The sequence below is a fragment of the Lolium perenne genome, chromosome 7, assembly GCF_019359855.2.
Source record: "Lolium perenne isolate Kyuss_39 chromosome 7, Kyuss_2.0, whole genome shotgun sequence".
Lineage (NCBI taxonomy): Eukaryota > Viridiplantae > Streptophyta > Magnoliopsida > Poales > Poaceae > Lolium > Lolium perenne.
The window spans coordinates 166,016,025-166,038,839 of record NC_067250.2 but is presented as its reverse complement, the minus strand read 5'-3'; the positions used below and the strand labels follow the sequence as shown (position 1 = coordinate 166,038,839).

Here is a 22,815-nt window from a genome sequence, read left to right as displayed (position 1 = left end):
GAGATTGACAACCTCACTGTTAAGTTGGGGCAAAGTATTTTGATTGTGTTGTGCAGGTTCCACGTTGGCGCCGGAATCCATGGTGTTGCGCCGCACTACACTCCGTCACCAATAACCTTCACGTGGTCCTTGACTCCTACTGGTTCGATAACCTTGGTTTCTTACTGAGGGAAAACTTGCTGCTGTACGCATCACACCTTCCTCTTGGGGTTCCCAATGGACGTGTGCTTCACGCGTATCAGTGACTACCGCTTTTACACTGAATAGAGCATCATCATGATCCATTGAAATGACACCATACGAGTTATGGCATGGGTATGAACCCTGGTAGTCCTTTCTTAAATTTTGGTATCCATAGCATAAGTAAATAAGTTTAGAACCAAAATCGGATGAATGTCTTTGTTGGTTATCCCAGAGACTTGATTGGGAATTCTTCCCACGAGACAAAGACAAAAGTGTTTGTCAATGTTTCTTATTTACGATAAATTGTTTCTAGCGAAGTTTTTGAGTGGGAGGACAATAGAATTTGATAAGGTTTATCAACCTGAGCATAATGATCAGAGTAGCGCAGCATCGGAAGTTGGTTCCGGAAGCGGCCACGACGATCATGGCTCCCATGACTACAAAGTGTTTTAGCCATGGAGATTGAAGTACTTATTGAACCTTGTAGGTATGGTTTACTTTGTGATCAAATAAATGATTTGTGGACAAAGGATTGATTTTGAACAATGATAAACCAACTACAAACAAAGAAGTTATGATGGGCCCTGACTCCGTTAAAATGGCCATGCGCCATGAAATCCATGATAGATGAATACTTTTTGAAAGTAAATGGATCTATAAAATTGATGGACTTGGATGGAATATCCTTGAAGAAGCTCGACTTGTCGAAAAGTTGTTTACGACAAAGTTCAAAAAGTTGACTACGATAAGATTAGATCTTCCGTAGCAGTGCTTATAGTCTATGTGGATTATTCTAGTAATCGCTACATATTTCTTTTATGAGATATGCTAGTAGGATGGCAAAATACATTACTTAACAGAAGTGTGTATTAAAGGTGTATACAAGATACAACCAAGAGTTTTGCTAGTCCGTGGAATACTAGATAGGTATACGAACTTCAATTGGATGAAGTAAGTATCACGGAGTTGGAATCTTCACCAGATGAAATAGTCAAAGAGTTTTTGATTTCATCAGAGACAATGAAGAGGCTTGCATTTGCAAGAAATTAAGTGGGAGCGCTGAGACATATTTATAATACTTTATGTAGATGACATATAGTTGGTTATAAATAATGTAATTATATACTTGATTATAAAAGGTTTCATTGAGAATTAACTTCAATGAAAGGATATGGACTGAAACATATTTAGTGTCAAGATCTATGAAGATAGATTGAAACACATAATAAGTTTAAATCAAAGTACATAGAATGGATATTGAAGTAGTTCAATATAGAATTATTAAGAAAATATTCTTGTCATGTGAAGGTTTAACAAGACTTGAGTGTATCTGACACTCAATGAGTAAAAACACATGAGTGATTATAGATCACGAATAATATTTACACAATCAGATGTCCTGCGCTCTAAAGTATTATGAGCATATACCAGAATGATTCATGTGATGATCATTGGACGATAGTAAGAATATCCTTGAGTACTTTAGAAGAACCAAGGATATATATATAGTTTTGTATGGAGAAATGACAGACAAATCGCTGTAAGTTGTTGCACCGATATTAGTTTGGTCACATATAAAAATGAATTTCAAATCTCAATTAGGCTAAGTGTTGATTAAAAGGTAGCACAATGAGCTAGAAGATGTCTATGCTAGATTTAGATGAGTTCTAAATATTGTGACGGTGTTGACTGCCAAAACCCACCGGCGGGCAGCGACGGTCCAACACGGTAGAGCCGGGAAGAGCCTAGAGCTGCGGCTGGCTGAGACCCCTCCGAGCGACGGCCCGCAATGCTCTTCTGGTCACACGTCCGATGCGAAGTGCAAGGGCGTGCCACCTGACCTATACCTGGTCAGGAAGGTGATGGGGATGCCTCGCTTAATTTCCTGCATGGCATACACGTAAACATTAAATACGAGCCTCGATCGGCTCTCAGGTTATCCTGTGAATCGGCTCAAAGAGCCGATCCACCCATGATTCGTACGGGGTGCACGAATATATGGTGATCCTGCTTGATCAAGATAAAGCTAATGAGATCTACGACGATTTAGGGTTTTCACCGCATAATCGGATCATCCTACTCCAGGTTGGGCCTCGCGGCCACGCACGGTGATCGTAAGCCGATCCTAAACAAGGCCTAAAAACCAACATGAAGTTGATCCTCGGAACATCCTGTTTAGGACTTGCGAACGACACCCTACGCGCCGCTGGATCCTCCCCCCCTTTGTAAGGCCTAACTATTGCAGATATTAAACTAATCCTTGTAGAACAAGGAGCAATCGTAACGGATCAGATCTACCAAATAATGATCAAGCGGGGTGCCGCCCCCACACCTAAGATAGGTGTGAGGGCGGCTAGATATGCAAGGGTTGCACTACGTAAGCATGTTATACGAAGAACTATGCTAACCCTAACACATCTATGATAACTACGTTGCTCGCCATCAAAGACGCTTCAGTACGAGCAACGCATGAACAACGTGGAGCTTGTGCTGCCTAGATCGCAAGATGCGATCTAGGCAGCATGTCGCTACGATAGAAACCCTCGAGACGAAGGAGTTGGCGATGCGCCGAGATTGGTTTGTTTGGGTTGAACGTGAGTTGTTGTTTATTCCATAAACCCTAGATACATATTTATAGTCCAGCGGACTTTCTAATTCGGACGTGCACCTAACCGTGCACGAGTAAAACTCTAACTTTTAATCTAAGATGCGATCTACTATATTACAGATACATGGGCAATTCAGCCCAACTTCGTGTATAAGGCCAATTCTTGTTCTTCCTTCCATGTATATCTTCAAGTCCATCTCAATCGTGGCCCACCTCTGACTCGGTCAAATTCTGGTGATAACACATGCCCCCCTGGTTTTGGAATTGGTAATTCCAAAATCACTCTGTTTTCCTTCGTCGGGTCATGTCGTGGCAGAACCGTTGCAGTATCCTTCATCATGATGCCCTGCCTTCTCAACTTCTCCGCGTGACTTGGCAGTTTTTGTGTCTTTTAGGCACCACTTCCTCGAAAACTGCTGTGGCATTGAATTTCCACTATATCCCCTTTTATTTAACCGCTACGAACAGTTCTCCTCTGCATCTCCTTCGCATTAGCACTCCAAAAGCCCTCCTGCGCCACCATGTCTTCTTCCTCCTCTGCTCCATCGGATCCTTCCAGCCAGTCCTCCACATCCCGTGAGCCGACGCCGGAGTACAACCCGGCGGAGGTCCACGCGGCCAACATCCGCCGCGCCATTGCGGCCGGGGAGGAGTCAGACCATGACTTCTCCATCTGGTCCGAGGACGACCAGTCCTCGACGGACGGGGAGAGCGACCTCCGCTTCCTCGCCAACGGGGAATCGGAGGAGGAGAGCGATGACGATCGCTTCTCCTGGGATGACTTCACCTCCTCCGAGGGGGTGGAGGAGGAGGAAGAGGAGGAGGAGGACGACGACGACAGCTCCTCCGACGAGCCGCCGGCCAAGCGGTTCTGCCCTTGGCCGGGCAACCTTAGCGACTTCGACAGCGACGAGGACGACGCTGACGAAGAAGATGAAGACAACGAGGGCCCGGTCGGCGGCCATTGGAGCGACGACGAGCCCGCCGGGAGCAGCGCCGACAGCGGCGATGACGAGGGCAGTGATGGCCCGTAGATAGGACCTCTAGAATAGGGCCAGCAGTAGTAGATGGGGCAATGTATCCCCTAGTATTTCCTTTTGAGAGCGATTAGCTCTTTATGTAAGAAATCTCGCCTATCAATGAAGAACTTTTCCCCAATTTGATTTTGCCGATTTCTTTCGAGTTTAATTGAGCCGATTCCCTCTTCTACTGACCTTGCCGATTCATCCCCTTTGCCAATGCGTAATGAGCCGATAGCACCGCATCGGTCCTTTGAAATTCACCCTTCCCTTCTACAACTGATGATTTTCTAAATCTGGTGGAAAATGCAGGATCTTCAGGAAAACCTTCGAACTTTTCCAACCAAACCCAATAATCCTCTTCAGTACTCATCATTTGTGAAGAAGGTTGCAATGAAGGATCAGCCGATGGTATCCCAATCGGCTCTTTAAACAGAGCGAAACAGAGTATCCACCAGGCCTGCTGCCCCCCGAGCCTTACTCGAGCCTGCTGCCCCCCGAGCCTTACTCGAGGCGAGAATATCAGAGAGAATGCGCCAAAGCTGATCCCCTTTCTTCCTCAGACAGCCGATAACCTTCCGTCTCAGCTGAACTAGCCCCAAAGATTGGAAATCCTTGACAAAAAGGTTCAGGAACCCGGATCGGCTCGAAGCAGCTGAAGAAATTCCATTGTTTTATTCCCTCGAAGCAACAGAAGGCACCACCGCTGGCCTGGATTTGGTGGAGACTCGATAAACATCGCACAATTCCACTAGAGTCGATGGCTGCGCATCGGCTGCTTCTCAATTCTAAAGTCGATGCCCTTGCATCGGCTGTTAAAATTTTTTTTTTTTTACTGGCCGATTTTCTCCTATCGGCCCCCAGTATTTCATTGCCCACATGTACCCCTGCATCTGTTCCCATGTTTAGGTGCCCCCCGAGCCGAATCTGTCAAAGAATGGCAGAGATCGGCTCTGTAATCGCACGTCGGCTCCCTGATAGGGTCAAGGGCGAACACTAGCAGAACATGTGGTGAGGATAATTTTGGCCGATTGCTGGGACCGGCCTCCATAATGATTGGAGCGGCGTGAAGGTTCTGTAATGTCCCTTCATAGACCTTTGGGGCCGATCACAAGGATCAGCCTCGCCAAGTTGCACATCGCTTTGCTTCAACTACATGGTCAGGCCAGTGGATAAAACCAGCTTAACCCTTCCCTTTGTCACATCGATGCGCTCGCAGTCGTCCAAGTTGATGCCTGAGAGGGGTTCTTGGCCTGCTGCTTCCCATGCGTTCATGCCAGCCGTTGAAATTTCGGCTGAGTCATCGGCCTGGACGACTTCTACCTCATCTCCATCCCACTGTATTATGCATTGGTGCATCGTGGAGGGAATACAGCAGTTGGCGTGGATCCAATCTCTTCCCAAGAAAGACAAAGATAACTGCTCGTGCTATCGACGATGAAGAACGTTGTAGGGATAGTTTTCCTTCCTACGGTCAGATCCACGTTCAGAACTCCTTGTGCCTCAGACGCTTGGCCGTTGAAATCGCTCAATGTCACGTTGGTCTTGATTAGATCCGAGCTAGAGCGTCCCAGCCGACGTAGCATAGAGTACGGCATGATGTTAACTGCCGATCCGGTGTCCACCAGCATCTTATTTACAGGCCTCCCATCGATATATCCTCGCAAGTACAGGGCCTTCAGATGCCTGTAGCTCTTTTCTCGTGGCTTCTCAAAGATAACCGGCCGTGGGCCGCAGTCAAGTTGTGCCACGGATATCTCATCTAACCCTGGAGCACTGAACTCCGAAGGGAGGATGAACACCATGTTCGTGCCAGCCGATGTTTCATCATCGGCTCTCCTTTGTTTGGGGCGCCACTCCATTTTCCGTGGACGACCCTCTTCATCCAGGGCTCGCTGAACCTTCGCAGCTAGATCAGGCCTTGCCTTCCTAAGCGTATGCAGGTATAACCTTTCGGCTTCCTCCAGGCCGCGCAACCGCTGAACCCTGCGTTTTTGTGAACGGCTGAGTCCGTCAGGGCACCACCTTGGACGGTGGTACCTGTCTTCTTCTTCTGGTCCCTCGTCTTCGGAATCCTCAAGATCTGCCCACCGAGGGGACTCAGCACGTTTGCTCTGTGACGGGAGAGGCCCTAAGCGCTCGAACACAGACACGTTGGCTGCCTCCTTCTTCTTCTTGCTATGAGAGCAGCTGCCCTCATCTCCATCTTTGCCAGAGTGGTTCCCAGGTCCTACCATGTTGATGCTGAACGTGGGACCTGGCTGGCAACCCTCAGGGTAGGTGACTTCTACCATGTTAACGGCGGGGAAGGGCTGGGTGTCGACCTTCATGGCGTACTGGTTGAAAATTAGACGCCCCTTCTCTATCGCCGCTTGGATGTGCTGACGCCACACCCTGCAGTCGTTGGTGGCATGGGAGAGCGAGTTGTGCCATTTGCAGTACGGCTTTCCGTTCAGCTCTTGCGCCGTGGGGAACTTGAGACCTTCAGGAATCGTCAACTGTTTCTCCTTGAGCAGGAGGTCGAAGATTTGTTCAGTCTTGGTCACGTCAAAATCAAATCCCCTGGGCGGCCCTGGTGGCTTTACCCATTTGCAGGACACGGGGGTTCCTCCCCGAGTCCACTCAGCCACTGCCACTTCTTGGTCTCCCGCAGGAACTTCGTCTTCCTCTGCATCGACCAGGACTACTGCACGCTTGAACTTGTCTTGGTACAGGTCCGGGTGGCGCTGTTCATATGCTGATAGTTTCTGAACCATGTGCGCCAGCGAGGGATAATCTGCTTGGGAGGCCATGTCCTTGAGCTGTGTTGCAAGGCCAGCTACTGCCAACTCGATCGCTTCCTTTTCAGCTTATACGAACCGAATAACATCGGTTCCTAAGATTCCTGAAGCGCTGGATATACTCTGTCACCGTTTCTCCGCGCTTCTGACGTAGTTGTGCTAGATCGGCAATGCTAGACTCGGAAGCTTCTGAATGGTATTGCATATGGAACTGTTCTTCCAATTGCTTCCAAGACCGGATGGAGTTTGCTGGCAAAGAGGTGTACCATCCGAAAGCCGATCCCGTGAGGGACTGTGAAAAGAGCCTCACGCGTAGCTGATCCGACACTGAAGCCGGTCCTAGTTGCGCCAAATATCGGCCGACGTGCTCGATGGAGCTGGAGCCATCTGATCCACTGAATTTGGAGAAGTCAGGGAGCCGATATTTAGGTGGCAGCGGGATCATCTCGTACTCGTCGGGGTACGGCTTGGAATAGCCGATTGCCCTTCTTTTCGGCACCATGCCGAATCGGTCTCTCGGTATGGTACTCGATCTGATCCTGTCGGGCTGCAGGAGTTGCACTGCGAAGATTCGCCGGGGTGGCGTACTTAGCCAACCATGTTTGCTTTTCCAGCTACGAGCCAACTGCAGGAGCTGGGCTCTGGAGTTTCGTCGGGGTGGCGTACTTAGTTAGCCACGTCGCTTCTCAAGCTCTGTCGCCGACGTTCCTCCTCTGTTTCGCCGGAGTCCCTGATGTTGTGGCCTGGTTTGAGAGTGCCCAGTCGCCACAATCTGGCACATACGTGCACGCGTATCCTTGAGGGATCTCCTTAGGCGCCTCAGCCAAGAACTGGTAGTCACTAGGGTCACCACCGATCTTGTAGACGACGAATGCCGGTGTAGCCGGCACTTCAGCTGGTGCTGCCAACGCATATGGCAGTGGTGGACGGGACTGGAGTGGCAACTCCCCTTGATGCGTCCCGAGAGCTGGTCCTGACGGCGAGTACTGGTGGCTCATGATCTCCTGGATCACGCGCAGAGCGACACACTCCAACACGTTGACCAGGTTTTCAGAGTGGCGGTGTAGCGAGTGAGCCACCAAGTAGTTGATCTCCTGCCGCAGGCCCCTGGTGCGTTCCTCCGACGGGGCAGAGAGGTCTATCCCATCGAGTGCACCTTGCGGTGAGAATCCCTTCCATCTGATGCCATGGGAACGGGTTCTCTGAAAAGAGCCGATGAGGTCGGCTTCGAGGGTGACCTTGATCTCGTCATATCTCTTCTTGAGCTCGTCAGGTAGCTCCTCGTAGGTGACTGGCGTGCCGTCCGCCATCTCAGATGTAGATGGCGATGTGGTTGATGTAGACGATCGTCCCACCGAGCGTGCCAGAATGTGTTGACTGCCAAAACCCACCGGCGGGCAGCGACGGTCCAACACGGTAGAGCCGGGAAGAGCCTAGAGCTGCGGCTGGCTGAGACCCCTCCGAGCGACGGCCCGCAATGCTCTTCTGGTCACACGTCCGATGCGAAGTGCAAGGGCGTGCCACCTGACCTATACCTGGTCAGGAAGGTGATGGGGATGCCTCGCTTAATTTCCTGCATGGCATACACGTAAACATTAAATACGAGCCTCGATCGGCTCTCAGGTTATCCTGTGAATCGGCTCAAAGAGCCGATCCACCCATGATTCGTACGGGGTGCACGAATATATGGTGATCCTGCTTGATCAAGATAAAGCTAATGAGATCTACGACGATTTAGGGTTTTCACCGCATAATCGGATCATCCTACTCCAGGTTGGGCCTCGCGGCCACGCACGGTGATCGTAAGCCGATCCTAAACAAGGCCTAAAAACCAACATGAAGTTGATCCTCGGAACATCCTGTTTAGGACTTGCGAACGACACCCTACGCGCCGCTGGATCCTCCCCCCCTTTGTAAGGCCTAACTATTGCAGATATTAAACTAATCCTTGTAGAACAAGGAGCAATCGTAACGGATCAGATCTACCAAATAATGATCAAGCGGGGTGCCGCCCCCACACCTAAGATAGGTGTGAGGGCGGCTAGATATGCAAGGGTTGCACTACGTAAGCATGTTATACGAAGAACTATGCTAACCCTAACACATCTATGATAACTACGTTGCTCGCCATCAAAGACGCTTCAGTACGAGCAACGCATGAACAACGTGGAGCTTGTGCTGCCTAGATCGCAAGATGCGATCTAGGCAGCATGTCGCTTACCTGATAGAAACCCTCGAGACGAAGGAGTTGGCGATGCGCCGAGATTGGTTTGTTTGGGTTGAACGTGAGTTGTTGTTTATTCCATAAACCCTAGATACATATTTATAGTCCAAATGGACTTTCTAATTCGGACGTGCACCTAACCGTGCACGAGTAAAACTCTAACTTTTAATCTAAGATGCGATCTACTATATTACAGATACATGGGCAATTCAGCCCAACTTCGTGTATAAGGCCAATTCTTGTTCTTCCTTCCATGTATATCTTCAAGTCCATCTCAATCGTGGCCCACCTCTGACTCGGTCAAATTCTGGTGATAACAGACGGATTCTACAAATGAAGGCAGAGTATGTCATTGTTTTTACAATGACTAAAGATGTTAAGTCAATAAGTTCTTTGAGAACTTGGTGTAGTTCCGATAGTGTCAGAACTTTCAAGCTATATTGTGTGTGACAATATTAGTGACATATTTCAGACCGTGGAATTAAGGTTCCACCAGAAGACCAAACATATTTAATGCCGACTCATTAGGAAAATGAATAATGCATGAAGACGCAAATGAATTGCAAAATACATACGGTTCTGAGCATGTTAGGTGTAACACCCCATTTTTCAGAACCTGCATTTTTTTTCAACAAGTTAAAAATTTTGAGCCAACAAATTTTTTTATTTAACACTTGTGCTTGAGTGTAGGTTAGAATTCTTGCTTAGCTTAACTCAACTTTTCTCTTGGTGTGTTATGTTTGTCACCATACCTCTAAGTGAAACTATGCACCACTTTTCAAATTTTTTAAGGTTGCTCTATTTAATTTAAATGGCACCATCTCTAATGCACTATGCCCCTCAAGAACCCTAACCCTAGGGTAGTGAGCATCACCTTTGGATGAGAGGGAACACTCTACCCTCTTCTCTACACCACCACCAATTCACCCAAAGTTGCACCATCAACACCATCACCACCTTATTAATTTGTCTTCAAATATTTTCACACTTGTGCACATGCATTTTTGTCACACTTGGGCACATGCACATGGCATGGCCTCTCTCTTTTTCACCCCTGCCTCTTTTTCTTTCTCTTCTCTCTTTGGTTTTGGCCGAGAGACAAGAGGGGGAACCTCCCCCTCTCTTTTTCCCTTCTCTCTTCCCTCTCTTTTTCTTCTCTGTTTTGGGCCGTGGACAACACCACCCCCTCTCTCTACCCTGGCCCAACCCTGGCCCTCTCTCTTTCTCTCCTTTCTGGCCCGAAGGCCACCAGCCCACCTCCCTCTCTCGCGCCCAGAAAACCCTAGCCCGCACGCCTGGTCAAGCGACATGATGGCACGGAGCCTCGCTCGACGCGCCATCACGCCTCGGCTGCAGCGCGTCGCCTCGACTCCCTCCCCCTCTTACGCTCCCTGGCTACGTCATCGCGGGGCCTACGCGTGACGCCAGCACCCGCTCGCCCGTTGGCCATCGCCACCGCCCACGCCACTGCCTCGCCTCCCTCCGCCTATATAAACCCCACCAGAGCCCCGCCTCCCTCTTCAGCTCCCACCTCCACTACGCCGCCAGGCTGCTCCACTCCCTCTCTGGCTGCTCGAGCAGCTGCTCAAGCCGCTGCCACCACTGCCCGACGCCAAACCCGCCGTGGTCACCGTGGGAGTGACGCGCAGGTGGTCACCGCCGTGACGCCACCAACGCTCCTCTTCTTCCTCTCTCAACACCAGCACCCTCTCCTGCTTCTCCTAACCCTCTCTCTCTGCCCCTGACGCGCAGATCGGCGGCAGAGCGACGACGCCGACGACGAGCCGACGCCGCCCGTGCTGCCGTTGACGTCGCCGGAGGAGGAGCAGACGCCCCTGGACACCGCCCGTGCACTCACCCGACGCACGACTACGCCACCACGACGCCTGCACCGATCCACGCCACCACCAGTCGCCGGTAAGCCCCTGGCCGCCCCCTTTCTTCCTCCGCGCCGGCGAGCGCCACGGACGTCGCGCACACGCCAGATCCGGGCCGTCGGATCCAGATCGGGCGGGCGCATGGCGCATGCACGACCACGTCGGCGTGCATGGCCACGTCGGCCTGCCTGGCCCTCCACGGGCCCCTGGCCTTTCTTCTTTTTCTTTTTTCACCGGCCACCGCAGAGCCCCACTGGGCCGGCCCATTCGGCACAGCACCTGCACGGCCCAGGGCGTTCCCGCCCATTTCAATTATTTGAAAAATTGATAAACCGAAATTAAAATGAAAACTGACCAGTGTACTGTTTTGCTTATAAAAATAGTTTGGTAGCTCGGATTGATGTGATTCCAATTGAATTAGAACCGGTATGAAATTACCTTTCAGATGCCACTGGTCTTGTATTTTTAGGATTTTTGTGCGATTTTTAATAAATGAAACATGATCTCTGTTTCTGGATAGTATTTTGGACCTTAAAAATTGAAAAATAAATAATTGTGAGTGATTCCAATTGGGTTAGTCTTATTTTGTTACTGTTCATCCAGGAAAAATACCAGTGGCCTCTGTTAGTAATTTTTCATCTCTGGTTTTAAGTGTATGTGTGTCACATAAAATGATAGGGTGATAGTTTGATGTTTTTAATAAAACCTTGATACTTCTTATTTATAAAAATGGCCAAACCATGTTTTGTTACTGCCAAACAACTCCCCTGCATATTTTCCCTTTTTCATTTATTTACTTTTGTTTCTTGAGCTATGTGTTGATTGTATGCATCGTTTACCTTTGCGACGCTAGATACAAACGAGGGAGAAGTGGAAGGGGAGGACTTTGGTGAAGAACTTGAGGAGGACCAGGGACAAGCCAACCAAGGCAAGCCATCTTTGAACTCTGAATGATGTGGGTTGGATGTCATTTGTTGATGTCCCTAAGCATCTTATCTATTTATGTGATGATCTCTCTATGTTGGTCTATGTATGGTTGTAATGGGAGAAGTTCCTTGTGGTGGTTTTTCATCTTGATTCACACGTTGGAGGGATGCATGGTGCCACTGCCGTGCTACTCCCTTGGGTCTTAGAGTGCTCAACATGAGTATATATTGCTCCAAATTGGAGTTTTACACCGCACCCCCACTTTGTTGAGTATAGAGGTATCAAAGTCATGAGGCTTGGTGTAATTCTCACATTGAGAGGATTATGCCGTGTGCCTTCTTGAGTTGTTAAATGGGTAATACACCTACACCACCCACGTTGTAGAGTAGCACCACCTCTCTGAAAGTTTGATCCACCCTATGTTATATTCTTACATGCTTACCTTAAGCAAGTAGGATTCTCTTTATGCCACTCACATATGCTCTCATGGCATGATGACCTCCATCTCGGCCATGTCATTATAGTAGTTCCTTCTCATGAAACTATAGGTTGGTAACCCCTCAAGGTGTACCTTGTTGTAAATGTTTATGAAAACCTTGGGTGAGCTAACCCAAGTGTATGGTTTATGAAAGCAAAGGATCTTGATAAAGATTTTTGGGAAAGTGGTGTATGGATGTTGGTTGATCAACCGAGGTGTTGTCGGAAAAAGAAATGGTTTCTAAAAAGGAGCACTGCGTATAAGTGTACACCAGCCCAACTTTATTCGCGCAACCACATTATCCAATATGGGCACAGGCTTAGTCCGTAGTTCGTTGAAATTGGCATGAGCACCCTTCACAACTCTCTAGGGAGGGTCACGATAACCTCCGACGCCGGGGATGATCCCGGCGGATTTATCAGTTCTTGTGGGGAAAGTGCGCAAACTCTGCAGAGTTAAATCTGTTCGAATAGCCGCGTACGCGGTCATGGACGGGTTGCAAAGGTCTACCTTTACCGGGGCTTGTGTTTTGTTTTGAGCAAATGTTTTGCAAAGGAAGTGTTGTGTTGTTGTGTACCTATGAGGTACGGAAAAAGGGCGTGTGTTGACCATATGGAGATGGTCGCAGAAAATACTGAGACTAAGTGGGGAACTCTTTCCTAGATGTTTCTTGAAGAGGAACTCTTCTTTAACAAAGATATAGAGATGTCATAGGACTTTCCCTCGCATATTCATCAATTGAGATGAAAGAATGCAACTCTTCTTTAACAAAGATATAGAGATGTCATAGGACTTTCCCTCGCATATTCATCAATTGAGATGAAAGAATGCAACTCTTCTTTAACAAAGATATAGAGATGTCATAGGACTTTCCCTCGCATATTCATCAATTGAGATGAAAGAATGCAACTCTTCTTTAACAAAGATGTAGAGATGTCATAGGACAATCGTAGTGTTCTTTTCACTTGAGGAGTCGGGATGCTATGCCAACAATTGTTGTTGGTACATGCTATATCCACAAGAGAAACTATTTCTCTTCCACATGCTATATCCACAAGAGAAACTATTCTTCATCTCTTGTCTCCCTTAGTTAGCTTATGTTAGCACCCCTCTTATGATGGTTTGCAAGTACAATTCCAAATGTACTTACGGCTTTGTCCCTGGCTATTAACTTGGCCAGACTATGAGGAGGACTATGAAGACGATGGAGGATATCAGGACGACTATGCGACCTAGGACGCTCTCCAAGTCAGATGCCTGTAGGTCTAAGGCATGACTTGGGCCCGACGATGTTGATTTGTATCCGCTGCTGTGTTTGTGAACTTGCCCGTTGAGGCATTTATGTAAGCCTGGGTCATGTGACCCCGCTTTGTAAGACTTATTTATTCGGTATTGTAATGGATGATGTAATTCTAGATATTCAGTTCGGTTATGTGCTCACGGTGCACTGATCATGGGATCGTGAGTTGAATGCATAACTGGGTATTTCGGACAGCTAGTCCGGGGTCCCCACAGAGCTGGTATCAGAGCCATCCTGACCTTAGGAAGCCCTAGTTAGCATGGACGCAAAGTTAGTACCAAACTATTTTCTATATCAAAAACGAGATGACTATTTGCTGAAATAATGCCTAGTCTCTCCCCTAATTTCTCTTAGATTAAATATTACTTGCATTAATCTTTAATGTTTTACATTATGTACTTAAAATTTTGCACACCTTGATCATGATGCTAATTATGAACTTAAAAATTTTGTGTAGATGGATCCACCGATGTTCACTGAGAGCATCCAGCTTGGCTTCAAGAAGCCCCCCTACTTGTTTGAGACCGCCCTTGTCGAGGTGTCACAGGCCGTTGGACGCCTGGCACCCGAAGTGAAGGGGGGGCAGATGGAGAGCACCAAGGACGGTGAGATGTCCTGGATGGTGGTTTGCACACTTCGCGGCTCTCACGTGAAGCAGCTTGAGGAGATTGAGGTCCAGGTCTTCGACCGCACATGGGAGGATGGACTCGTCAGGGTGCTCCAAGCAGCCCTCTCCCGCCTTGTCTTCCACCACCGTGTCGAGTTGGAGGCCATGGGACTTCCTCACGCCTTCTTGGGACGCCGCAATGAGGAGGGGGTTCCCACTATGATCCCCTACTATTGCCCCCTTGGGCGCCAAGTGTGCCAGTTGGAGAACTTGGTGTTCAAGACTCAGCTCAGCCTTGACTCCAACAGGATGGAGAACGAGGTGCTGAAGCATGAGCTTGAAGGGCTCAAGATGGATCTGAAGTTGGCAAAACTCAAGCATCGCCGCCAACAGAAGAAGACCCTCCGTACTCGCGAGTCCAACTACATGCTTAAGGTCAAGGTTATGCACCTCAAGGCCGCCCTCCGCGACGCCGAGGACAAGCTTGAGAACACTCAGGACGACGGCGAGGATATCCGCAAGGAGCACACCGCTCTCATTAGCGATGATGAGGACTACATGGAGGAGGAAGGACTTGATGGGCTTGACGACGAGGATGAAGATGACCGCGCCTTCATCAACAACGCGGCAGAAGAACCCGCACCACTTCGCACCGTGGAGGCTACCCCGGAGGATGAGGAGGACCTAGAGGAGCCTCCGTTTGATGGCCCTTCCGCACCACTCGATGACTTTTAGGCGTGCACCCCCGAGACTTGTTTTATGTTAGGCTGTCCCCTATGTATGGCGTACTTTAAATTGGTCCATATGTGACCTTGGTGGTTGTGAACTTGATGCTTTTGGTAGTACCATTGATGGTGTTTGATTGTTGCTATTCGTGTTGTTATGTTTTGCTATTCCTCTTCCAAATTTATTTTCTTATGCATGCATGTTCCTTCCCCTTGGCAAAGCACTTGAACTTAGAACATCCCTCTTTCCCGTCATCTCATGACCATGGCTATCCTCTTTACCTACCCAGATGGTTGAGACTCGCCATGGAGGTTCCACTTCCGGAAACCCACCACCACCACCCCCGGATCCCAACATGGCTCAAATCCTGCGCCTCTTGATGGAGGACCGCCAGCGTGCTCGTCAGGAGAGTGAAGCTAACATCGCCGCGCTTCGGCAAATCGCTCAAGCCGCCGCGGGAAACCGCAACAATGAAGAAGGAGAAGAACACGACGAAGAAGCGCCAAGATCACGCCTTCGGGACTTCCAGAACACAAATCCACCCGTGTTCTCCAAGTGTACCGCTCCACTCGATGCAGACGATTGGCTCCGCACCATTGAAAACAACTTGGAAGTAGCTGCCGTGGGAGACAACGAGAAAGTCCTCCTCGCCACTCATTTTCTCGCTGGGCCTGCGCGAGCATGGTGGGAGAACTTCAAGGCCATGCAAGCCCCTGGACATGTCATCAACTGGGAGGAGTTCACCGCCAAGTTCCGCAAGGCTCACATTCCTACTGGATTAATCAAGATGAAGCGGGATGAATTTTTCAATCTGAAGCAGAACAACTCCAATGTGGTGGACTACCTTGACAAGTTTAACACCTTAGCAAGGTACGCCCCTCAAGAAACAGACACCGATGAGAAGAAGCGCGACCGTTTCATGAATGGCCTGCATGAGGAGATCCAGAGTATTCTAGTGGCTGTACCCTACCCATATTTGGAGGCGCTAGTAGATGCCGCCATTATGGTGGAGTCTAAGCGCAAGGCGGCCATTGAAACCAGAAAGCGCAAGATGCTACAGCAACAGGGTGGACCCAGCAATCCCAAGTACCGCAGTCCGCCTCCATCAAGACCCGCCAACCCACCCCAGAGGAACCCTTCGCCAGCCCCAGCTTATCGCTCCAACAACTACGCCCCCAATCGTTCAGCTCCGCAGCACCGTTCTGGAGGATTCAATACCAACCCTCGCCCCAATCCGCCAGCTCGCCCTCAAGGCGATGGGTGTTTCGCTTGTGGGAAGCCTGGACACTTCTCTCGTGAGTGCCCTACCAAGATGAGGACGCCCCAATGCGCCAACGCGCCAAGACCCAATCAGGCTCAAGCTAGGACGGCGTCAGGGAAGAAGCCGGTTGTCAAGAAGCAGGCCAACGCCGCCCATGGACACCTGAATCACGCCAGCGCTGAAGAAGCTGAGGAAACGCCGGACATTGTGATGGTTACGTTCCTTGTCAACTCCACTCCCACCCGAGTTCTCTTTGATTCCGGAGCATCTCATTCTTTCGTTACTGAGCCTTTCGTTAAGAAAAGTGGGATGAAACCAACCATTATGAAACGCCTCATGTTAGTACAAATACCTGGATCCACTGCTAAAACCCGCCTATCTTGCAAGCAAGTTCCTATAATCATACAAGGTGTACATTTCCAATCCGACCTAATAGTTTTAGGAGCCCAAGGTTTGGAGGTAATACTTGGAATGGATTGGATGACTAAGTACAAAGAACACATTGACTGCGTCCAAAAATCTATTACCCTAACCAATGATGAAGGCCTACTAGTAAAATACACCGCCATCATACACTCATCCAAAGCCTTCTGTAAGAAAAGCATCTCTGGACCCGACCTCGAACAAGTTCCTGTTGTCTGCGAGTACCCTGGTGTTTTCCCTGAAGAATTGCCCGGTATGCCCCCTGACCGAGACATCGAGTTCATCATAGACCTAATCCCAGGAACTGCACCCATAGCCCAGAGACCTTACCGTATGAATCCCCAAGAATTGATAGAGTTGAAGCGACAGTTGGATGATCTGTTGGCCAAAGGTCTGATCAGGCCAAGTGCATCACCATGGGGATCGCCTGTGATCTTCGTGGACAAAAGAGATGGCACCATTCGCTTATGTGTGGACTATCGAAGACTAAATGATGTAACCATTAAAAATAAGTACCCTCTGCCCAAGATCGATGATTTATTCGATCAGATGAACGGAGCAAAAGTTTTCTCCAAGATCGACCTTCGCACCGGGTACCACCAACTCAAAGTAAGAGAATCAGACATACCCAAGACTGCTTTCACCACCCGTTACGGACTGTATGAGTACACCGTAATGTCGTTTGGACTCACCAATGCCCCCGCCTACTTCATGAACCTCATGAACAAGGTCTTCATGGAATACCTAGACAAATTTGTGGTAGTGTTCATCGATGACATCTTGGTCTACTCTAAAACTGAGGAAGAACATGAAGAGCATCTGTGACTAGTCTTGGGTACCCTTCGGCAACACCAACTGTATGCAAAGTTCAGTAAATGCCAGTTCTGGCTCAAGGAAGTTGGATTTCTGGGTCACGTCTTATCTGCCGGAGGACTCTCTGTTGACCCCTCTTTGATCAAGTCTATCGTGGACCGACAACCACCTAAGAATGTTACAGAAGTGAGGTCTTTCCTCGGATTGGCGGGATACTACCGCAAGTTCGTTGAAGGATTCTCAAGCATCGCCAAGCCAATGACCCTTCTGCTTAAAAAGGGTAAGAAGTTTGAATGGACAGAGAAATGTGAGGAAAGTTTTCAAGAACTAAAAAGGCGACTTGTATCAGCCCCCATCTTGACCATGCCCGACGTCACCAAGGACTTCGTGATCTATTGTGATGCTTCCAAACTTGGTCTTGGAAGTGTCTTAATGCAAGAAGGAAAAGTAATTTCTTATCTCTCCCGACAGCTGAAACCCCACGAAGCCAATTACCCCACCCATGACCTGGAATTAGCCGCCGTGGTTCATGCTCTCAAGACTTGGCGCCATTATCTTATAGGAAATAGGTGTGATATTTACACCGATCACAAAAGCCTTAAGTACATCTTCACTCAGAGAGAGTTGAACATGCGACAGAGGAGATGGATAGAGCTCATCAAGGACTATGATCTTAGTATCCATTACCACCCCGGAAAAGCTAATGTAGTTGCCGACACCCTCAGCAGAGAACCATGTTCCCTTAATTTTCGTTTGAAAGTCGAGAAACCCCTGCTTTATCAAGAATTCGAGGAATTCGGATTAGAATTGGTTAGCCATGGATTCCTTGCCGCCATGGAAGCCAAACCCACCCTTCGAGATCAGATCAAGGAAGCCCAAGTTGGGAATAAGAGTATTGAAGGGATCAAACGCCGCATGGGCAGAGAAAAGGTAGAAGGATTTTCGATACACTCCAACGGAGTACTGTGGTACAATGGACGCCTCTGCGTACCCAATATTCCTGACCTGAAGAACCTTATAATGGAGGAAGCCCATAATACTCCTTATTCTATTCACCCTGGAGGATCTAAGATGTATCAAGATTTGAAAGACACCTTTTGGTGGCATGGAATGAAGCGGGACATTGCCTCCTTTATCGCTCGATGTGATGTCTGCTAGAAGATTAAAGCTGAGCACCAACGCCCTGCCGGATTACTGCGACCTTTGAAGATACCAGTATGGAAATGGGAAGAAGTGGGAATGGACTTCATCACCGGACTTCCCAGATCTAGCCGTGGACATGATTCCATTTGGGTGATAGTTGATCGTCTCACTAAAGTCGCTCACTTTCTGCCTGTCAAGACCACCGATCGCGGGAGAGCGTTAGCCGATCTCTACATCTCCCGTATAGTTAGCCTTCACGGCGTTCCCAAGGTTATCGTGTCAGATCGAGGCACCCAATTCACTTCTCGTTTCTGGCACAAGCTTCACGAAGCTTTGGGCACCAAGTTATCGTTCAGTACCGCCTATCACCCCCAAACCAGAGGACAGACCGAAAGGGTAAATCAAATCCTCGAGGACATGCTTCGAGCCTGCGTTCTCGCTTATGGAACCAAATGGGAAGATTGCCTGCCCTTCACAGAGTTTTCCTATAACAACAGTTATCAAGCCAGCCTTCGGATGGCCCCATTTGAAGCCCTCTATGGGAGGCGGTGCCGAACCCCTCTCAATTGGACCGAGACCGGAGAAAGCCAAGTGTTCGGGCCAGACATACTTCGGGAAGCAGAGGAACAAGTTCAGCTTATCCGTGACCGACTGAGAGCGGCACAGTCCCGCCAGAAGAGCTATGCTGACTCCAAGCGTCGAGAGTTAACCTTCTGCGCCGGAGATTTCGCCTATCTCCGGGTAACCCCTCTCAAAGGAATGAAACGTTTCCATGTTAAAGGCAAGCTTGCGCCTAGGTATATTGGTCCTTTCAAGGTACTAGGACGAAGAGGAGAAGTATCTTACCAGCTTGAATTACCCCCGGAATTGTCAGAGTTTCATGACGTCTTTCATGTCTCCCAACTTCGGAGATACCTCCAAGCACCAAACAAGGCTGAAGTTTTTAAGGATATCGACTACCGTGCCATCGACCTCAATCACGACTTAACCTACAGAGAGAACCCCACCCGTATTCTGGATGAAGCCGTTAGGGTCACCCGCCGGAGAAAGATTAAATTCTTCAAGGTCCAATGGAGCAATCACTCTGAAGATGAAGCCACATGGGAAAGGGAGGATTATCTGAGACAAGAATTTCCACACCTGTTCAAGCTCCTAGCCGTGGAATCTCGGGACGAGATTCTTTTAAGGGGGGAAGGTCTGTAACACCCCATTTTTCAGAACCTGCATTTTTTTCAACAAGTTAAAAAATTTAAGCCAACAATTTTTTTTATTTAACACTTGTGCTTGAGTGTAGGTTAGAATTCTTGCTTAGCTTAACTCAACTTTTCTCTTGGTGTGTTATGTTTGTCACCATACCTCTAAGTGAAACAATGCACCACTTTTTAAATTTTTTAAGGTTGCTCTATTTAATTTAAATGGCACCATCTCTAATGCACTATGCCCCTCAAGAACCCTAACCCTAGGGTAGTGAGCATCACCTTTGGATGAGAGGGAACACTCTACCCTCTTGTCTACACCACCACCAATTCACCCAAAGTTGCACCATCAACACCATCACCACCTTATTAATTTGTCTTCAAATATTTTCACACTTGTGCACAAGCATTTTTGTCACACTTGGGCACATGCACATGGCATGGCCTCTCTCTTTTTCACCCCTGCCTCGTTTTCTTTCTCTTCTCTCTTTGGTTTTGGCCGAGAGACAAGAGGGGGAACCTCCCCCTCTCTTTTTCCCTTCTCTCTTCCCTCTCTTTTTCTTCTCTGTTTTGGGCCGTGGACAACACCACCCCCTCTCTCTACCCTGGCCCAACCCTGGCCCTCTCTCTTTCTCTCCTTTCTGGCCCGAAGGCCACCAGCCCACCTCCCTCTCTCGCGCCCAGAAAACCCTAGCCCGCGCGCCTGGTCAAGCGACATGATGGCACGGAGCCTCGCTCGACGCGCCATCACGCCTCGGCTGCAGCGCGTCGCCTCGACTCCCTCCCCCTCTGACGCTCCCTAGCTACGTCATCGTGGGGCCTACGCGTGACGCCAGCACCCGCTCGCCCGTTGGCCGTCGCCACCACCCACGCCACTGCCTCGCCTCCCTCCGCCTATATAAACCCCACCAGAGCCCCGCCTCCCTCTTCAGCTCCCACCTCCACTACGCCGCCAGGCTGCTCCACTCCCTCTCTGGCTGCTCGAGCAGCTGCTCGAGCCGCTGCCACCGCTGCCCGACGCCAAACCCGCCGTGGTCACCGTGGGAGTGACGCGCAGGTGGTCACCGCCGTGACGCCACCAACGGTCCTCTTCTTCCTCTCTCAACACCAGCACCCTCTCCTGCTTCTCCTAACCCTCTCTCTCTGCCCCTGACGCGCAGATCGGCGGTAGAGCGATGACACCGATGACGAGCCGATGCCGCCCGTGCTGCCGTTGACGTCGCCGGAGGAGGAGCAGATGCCCCTGGACACCGCCCGTGCACTTACCCGACGCACGACTACGCCACCACGACGCCTGCACCGATCCACGCCACCGCCAGCCGCCGGTAAGCCCCTGGCCGCCCCCTTTCTTCCTCCGCGCCGGCGAGCGCCACGGACGTCGCGCACGCGCCAGATCTAGGCCGTCGGATCCAGATCGGGCGGGCGCATGGCACATGCACGACCACGTCGGCGTGCATGGCCACGTCGGCCTGCCTGGCCCGCCACGGGCCCCTGGCCTTTCTTCTTTTTCTTTTTTCACCGGCCACCGGAGAGCCCCACTGGGCCGGCCCATTCGGCACAGCACCTGCACGGCCCAGGGCGTTCCCGCCCATTTCAATTATTTGAAAAATTGATAAACAGAAATTAAAAATGAAAACTGACCAGTGTACTGTTTTGCTTATAAAAGTAGTTTGGTAGCTCGGATTGATGTGATTCCAATTGCATTAGAACCGGTATGAAATTACCTTTCAGATGCCACTGGCCTTGTATTTTTAGGATTTTTGTGCGATTTTTAATAAATGAAACATGATCTCTGTTTCTGGATAGTATTTTGGACCTTAAAAATTGAAAAATAAATAATTGTGAGTGATTCCAATTGGGTTAGTCTTATTTTGTTACTGTGCATCCAGGAAAAATACCAGTAGCCTCTGTTAGTAATTTTTCATCTCTGGTTTTAAGTGTATGTGTGTCACATAAAATGATAGGGTGATAGTTTGATGTTTTTAATTATACCTTGATACTTCTTATTTATAAAAATGGCCAAACCATGTTTTGTTACTGCCAAACAACTCCCCTGCATATTTTCCCTTTTTAATTTATTTACTTTTGTTTCTTGAGCTATGTGTTGATTGTATGCATCGTTTACCTTTGCGACGCCAGATACAAACGAGGGAGAAGTGGAAGGGGAGGACTTTGGTGAAGAACTTGAGGAGGACCAGGGACAAGCCAACCAAGGCAAGCCATCTTTGAACTCTGAATGATGTGGGTTGGATGTCATTTGTTGATGTCCCTAAGAATCTTATCTATTTATGTGATGATCTCTCTATGTTGGTCTATGTATGGTTGTAATGGGAGAAGTTCCTTGTGGTGGTTTTTCATCTTGATTCACACGTTGGAGGGATGCATGGTGCCACTGCCGTGCTACTCCCTTGGGTCTTAGAGTGCTCAACATGAGTATATATTGCTCCAAATTGGAGTTTTACACCGCACCCCCACTTTGTTGAGTATAGAGGTATCAAAGTCATGAGGCTTGGTGTAATTCTCACATTGAGAGGATTATGCCGTGTGTCTTCTTGAGTTGTTAAATGGGTAATACACCTACACCACCCAAGTTGTAGAGTAGCACCACCTCTCTGAAAGTTTGATCCACCCTATGTTATATTCTTACATGCTTACCTTAAGCAAGTAGGATTCTCTTTATGCCACTCACATATGCTCTCATGGCATGATGACCTCCATCTCGGCCATGTCATTATAGTAGTTCCTTCTCATGAAACTATAGGTTGGGAACCCCTCAAGGTTTACCTTGTTGTAAATGTTTATGAAAACCTTGGGTGAGCTAACCCAAGTGTATGGTTTATGAAAGCAAAGGATCTTGATAAAGATTTTTGGGAAAGTGGTGTATGGATGTTGGTTGAGCAACCGAGGTGTTGTGGGAAAAAGAAATGGTTTCTAAAAAGGAGCACTGCGTATAAGTGTACACCAGCCCAACTTTATTCGCACAACCACATTATCCAATATGGGCACGGGCTTAGTCCGTAGTTCGTTGAAATTGGCATGAGCACCCTTCACAACTCTCTAGGGAGAGTCACAATGACCTCCGACGCCGGGTTGCGCTCTGGAGGAGGCAATACACTGTCTAAACCGATAGCCGGACGATTACTGAGGGTCTTCCGTCATGGCGCCGGAGATACGCTCAAAAGGAGGTATCTTTGCCGGGGTCTTGGGAAGGGGTAAGCCCGCAGGGAAGGACTTGTGCCAATGGAGACGG

The 22,815-nt window shown here is 49.0% G+C and overlaps 1 protein-coding gene across 1 annotated transcript; it reads left to right on the top strand.

The window, feature by feature from the left end:
• Nucleotides 1-15,084: 15,084 nt before the first annotated feature.
• On the top strand, nt 15,085-19,572 carry LOC139833749 (uncharacterized). Its single transcript, XM_071824096.1, has 2 exons — nt 15,085-17,072; nt 18,867-19,572. The coding sequence occupies exons 1-2, from the start codon at nt 15,085-15,087 to the stop codon at nt 19,570-19,572; spliced, it is 2,694 nt and encodes an 897-aa protein (XP_071680197.1).
• The last annotated feature ends 3,243 nt before the right edge of the window (nt 19,573-22,815 follow it).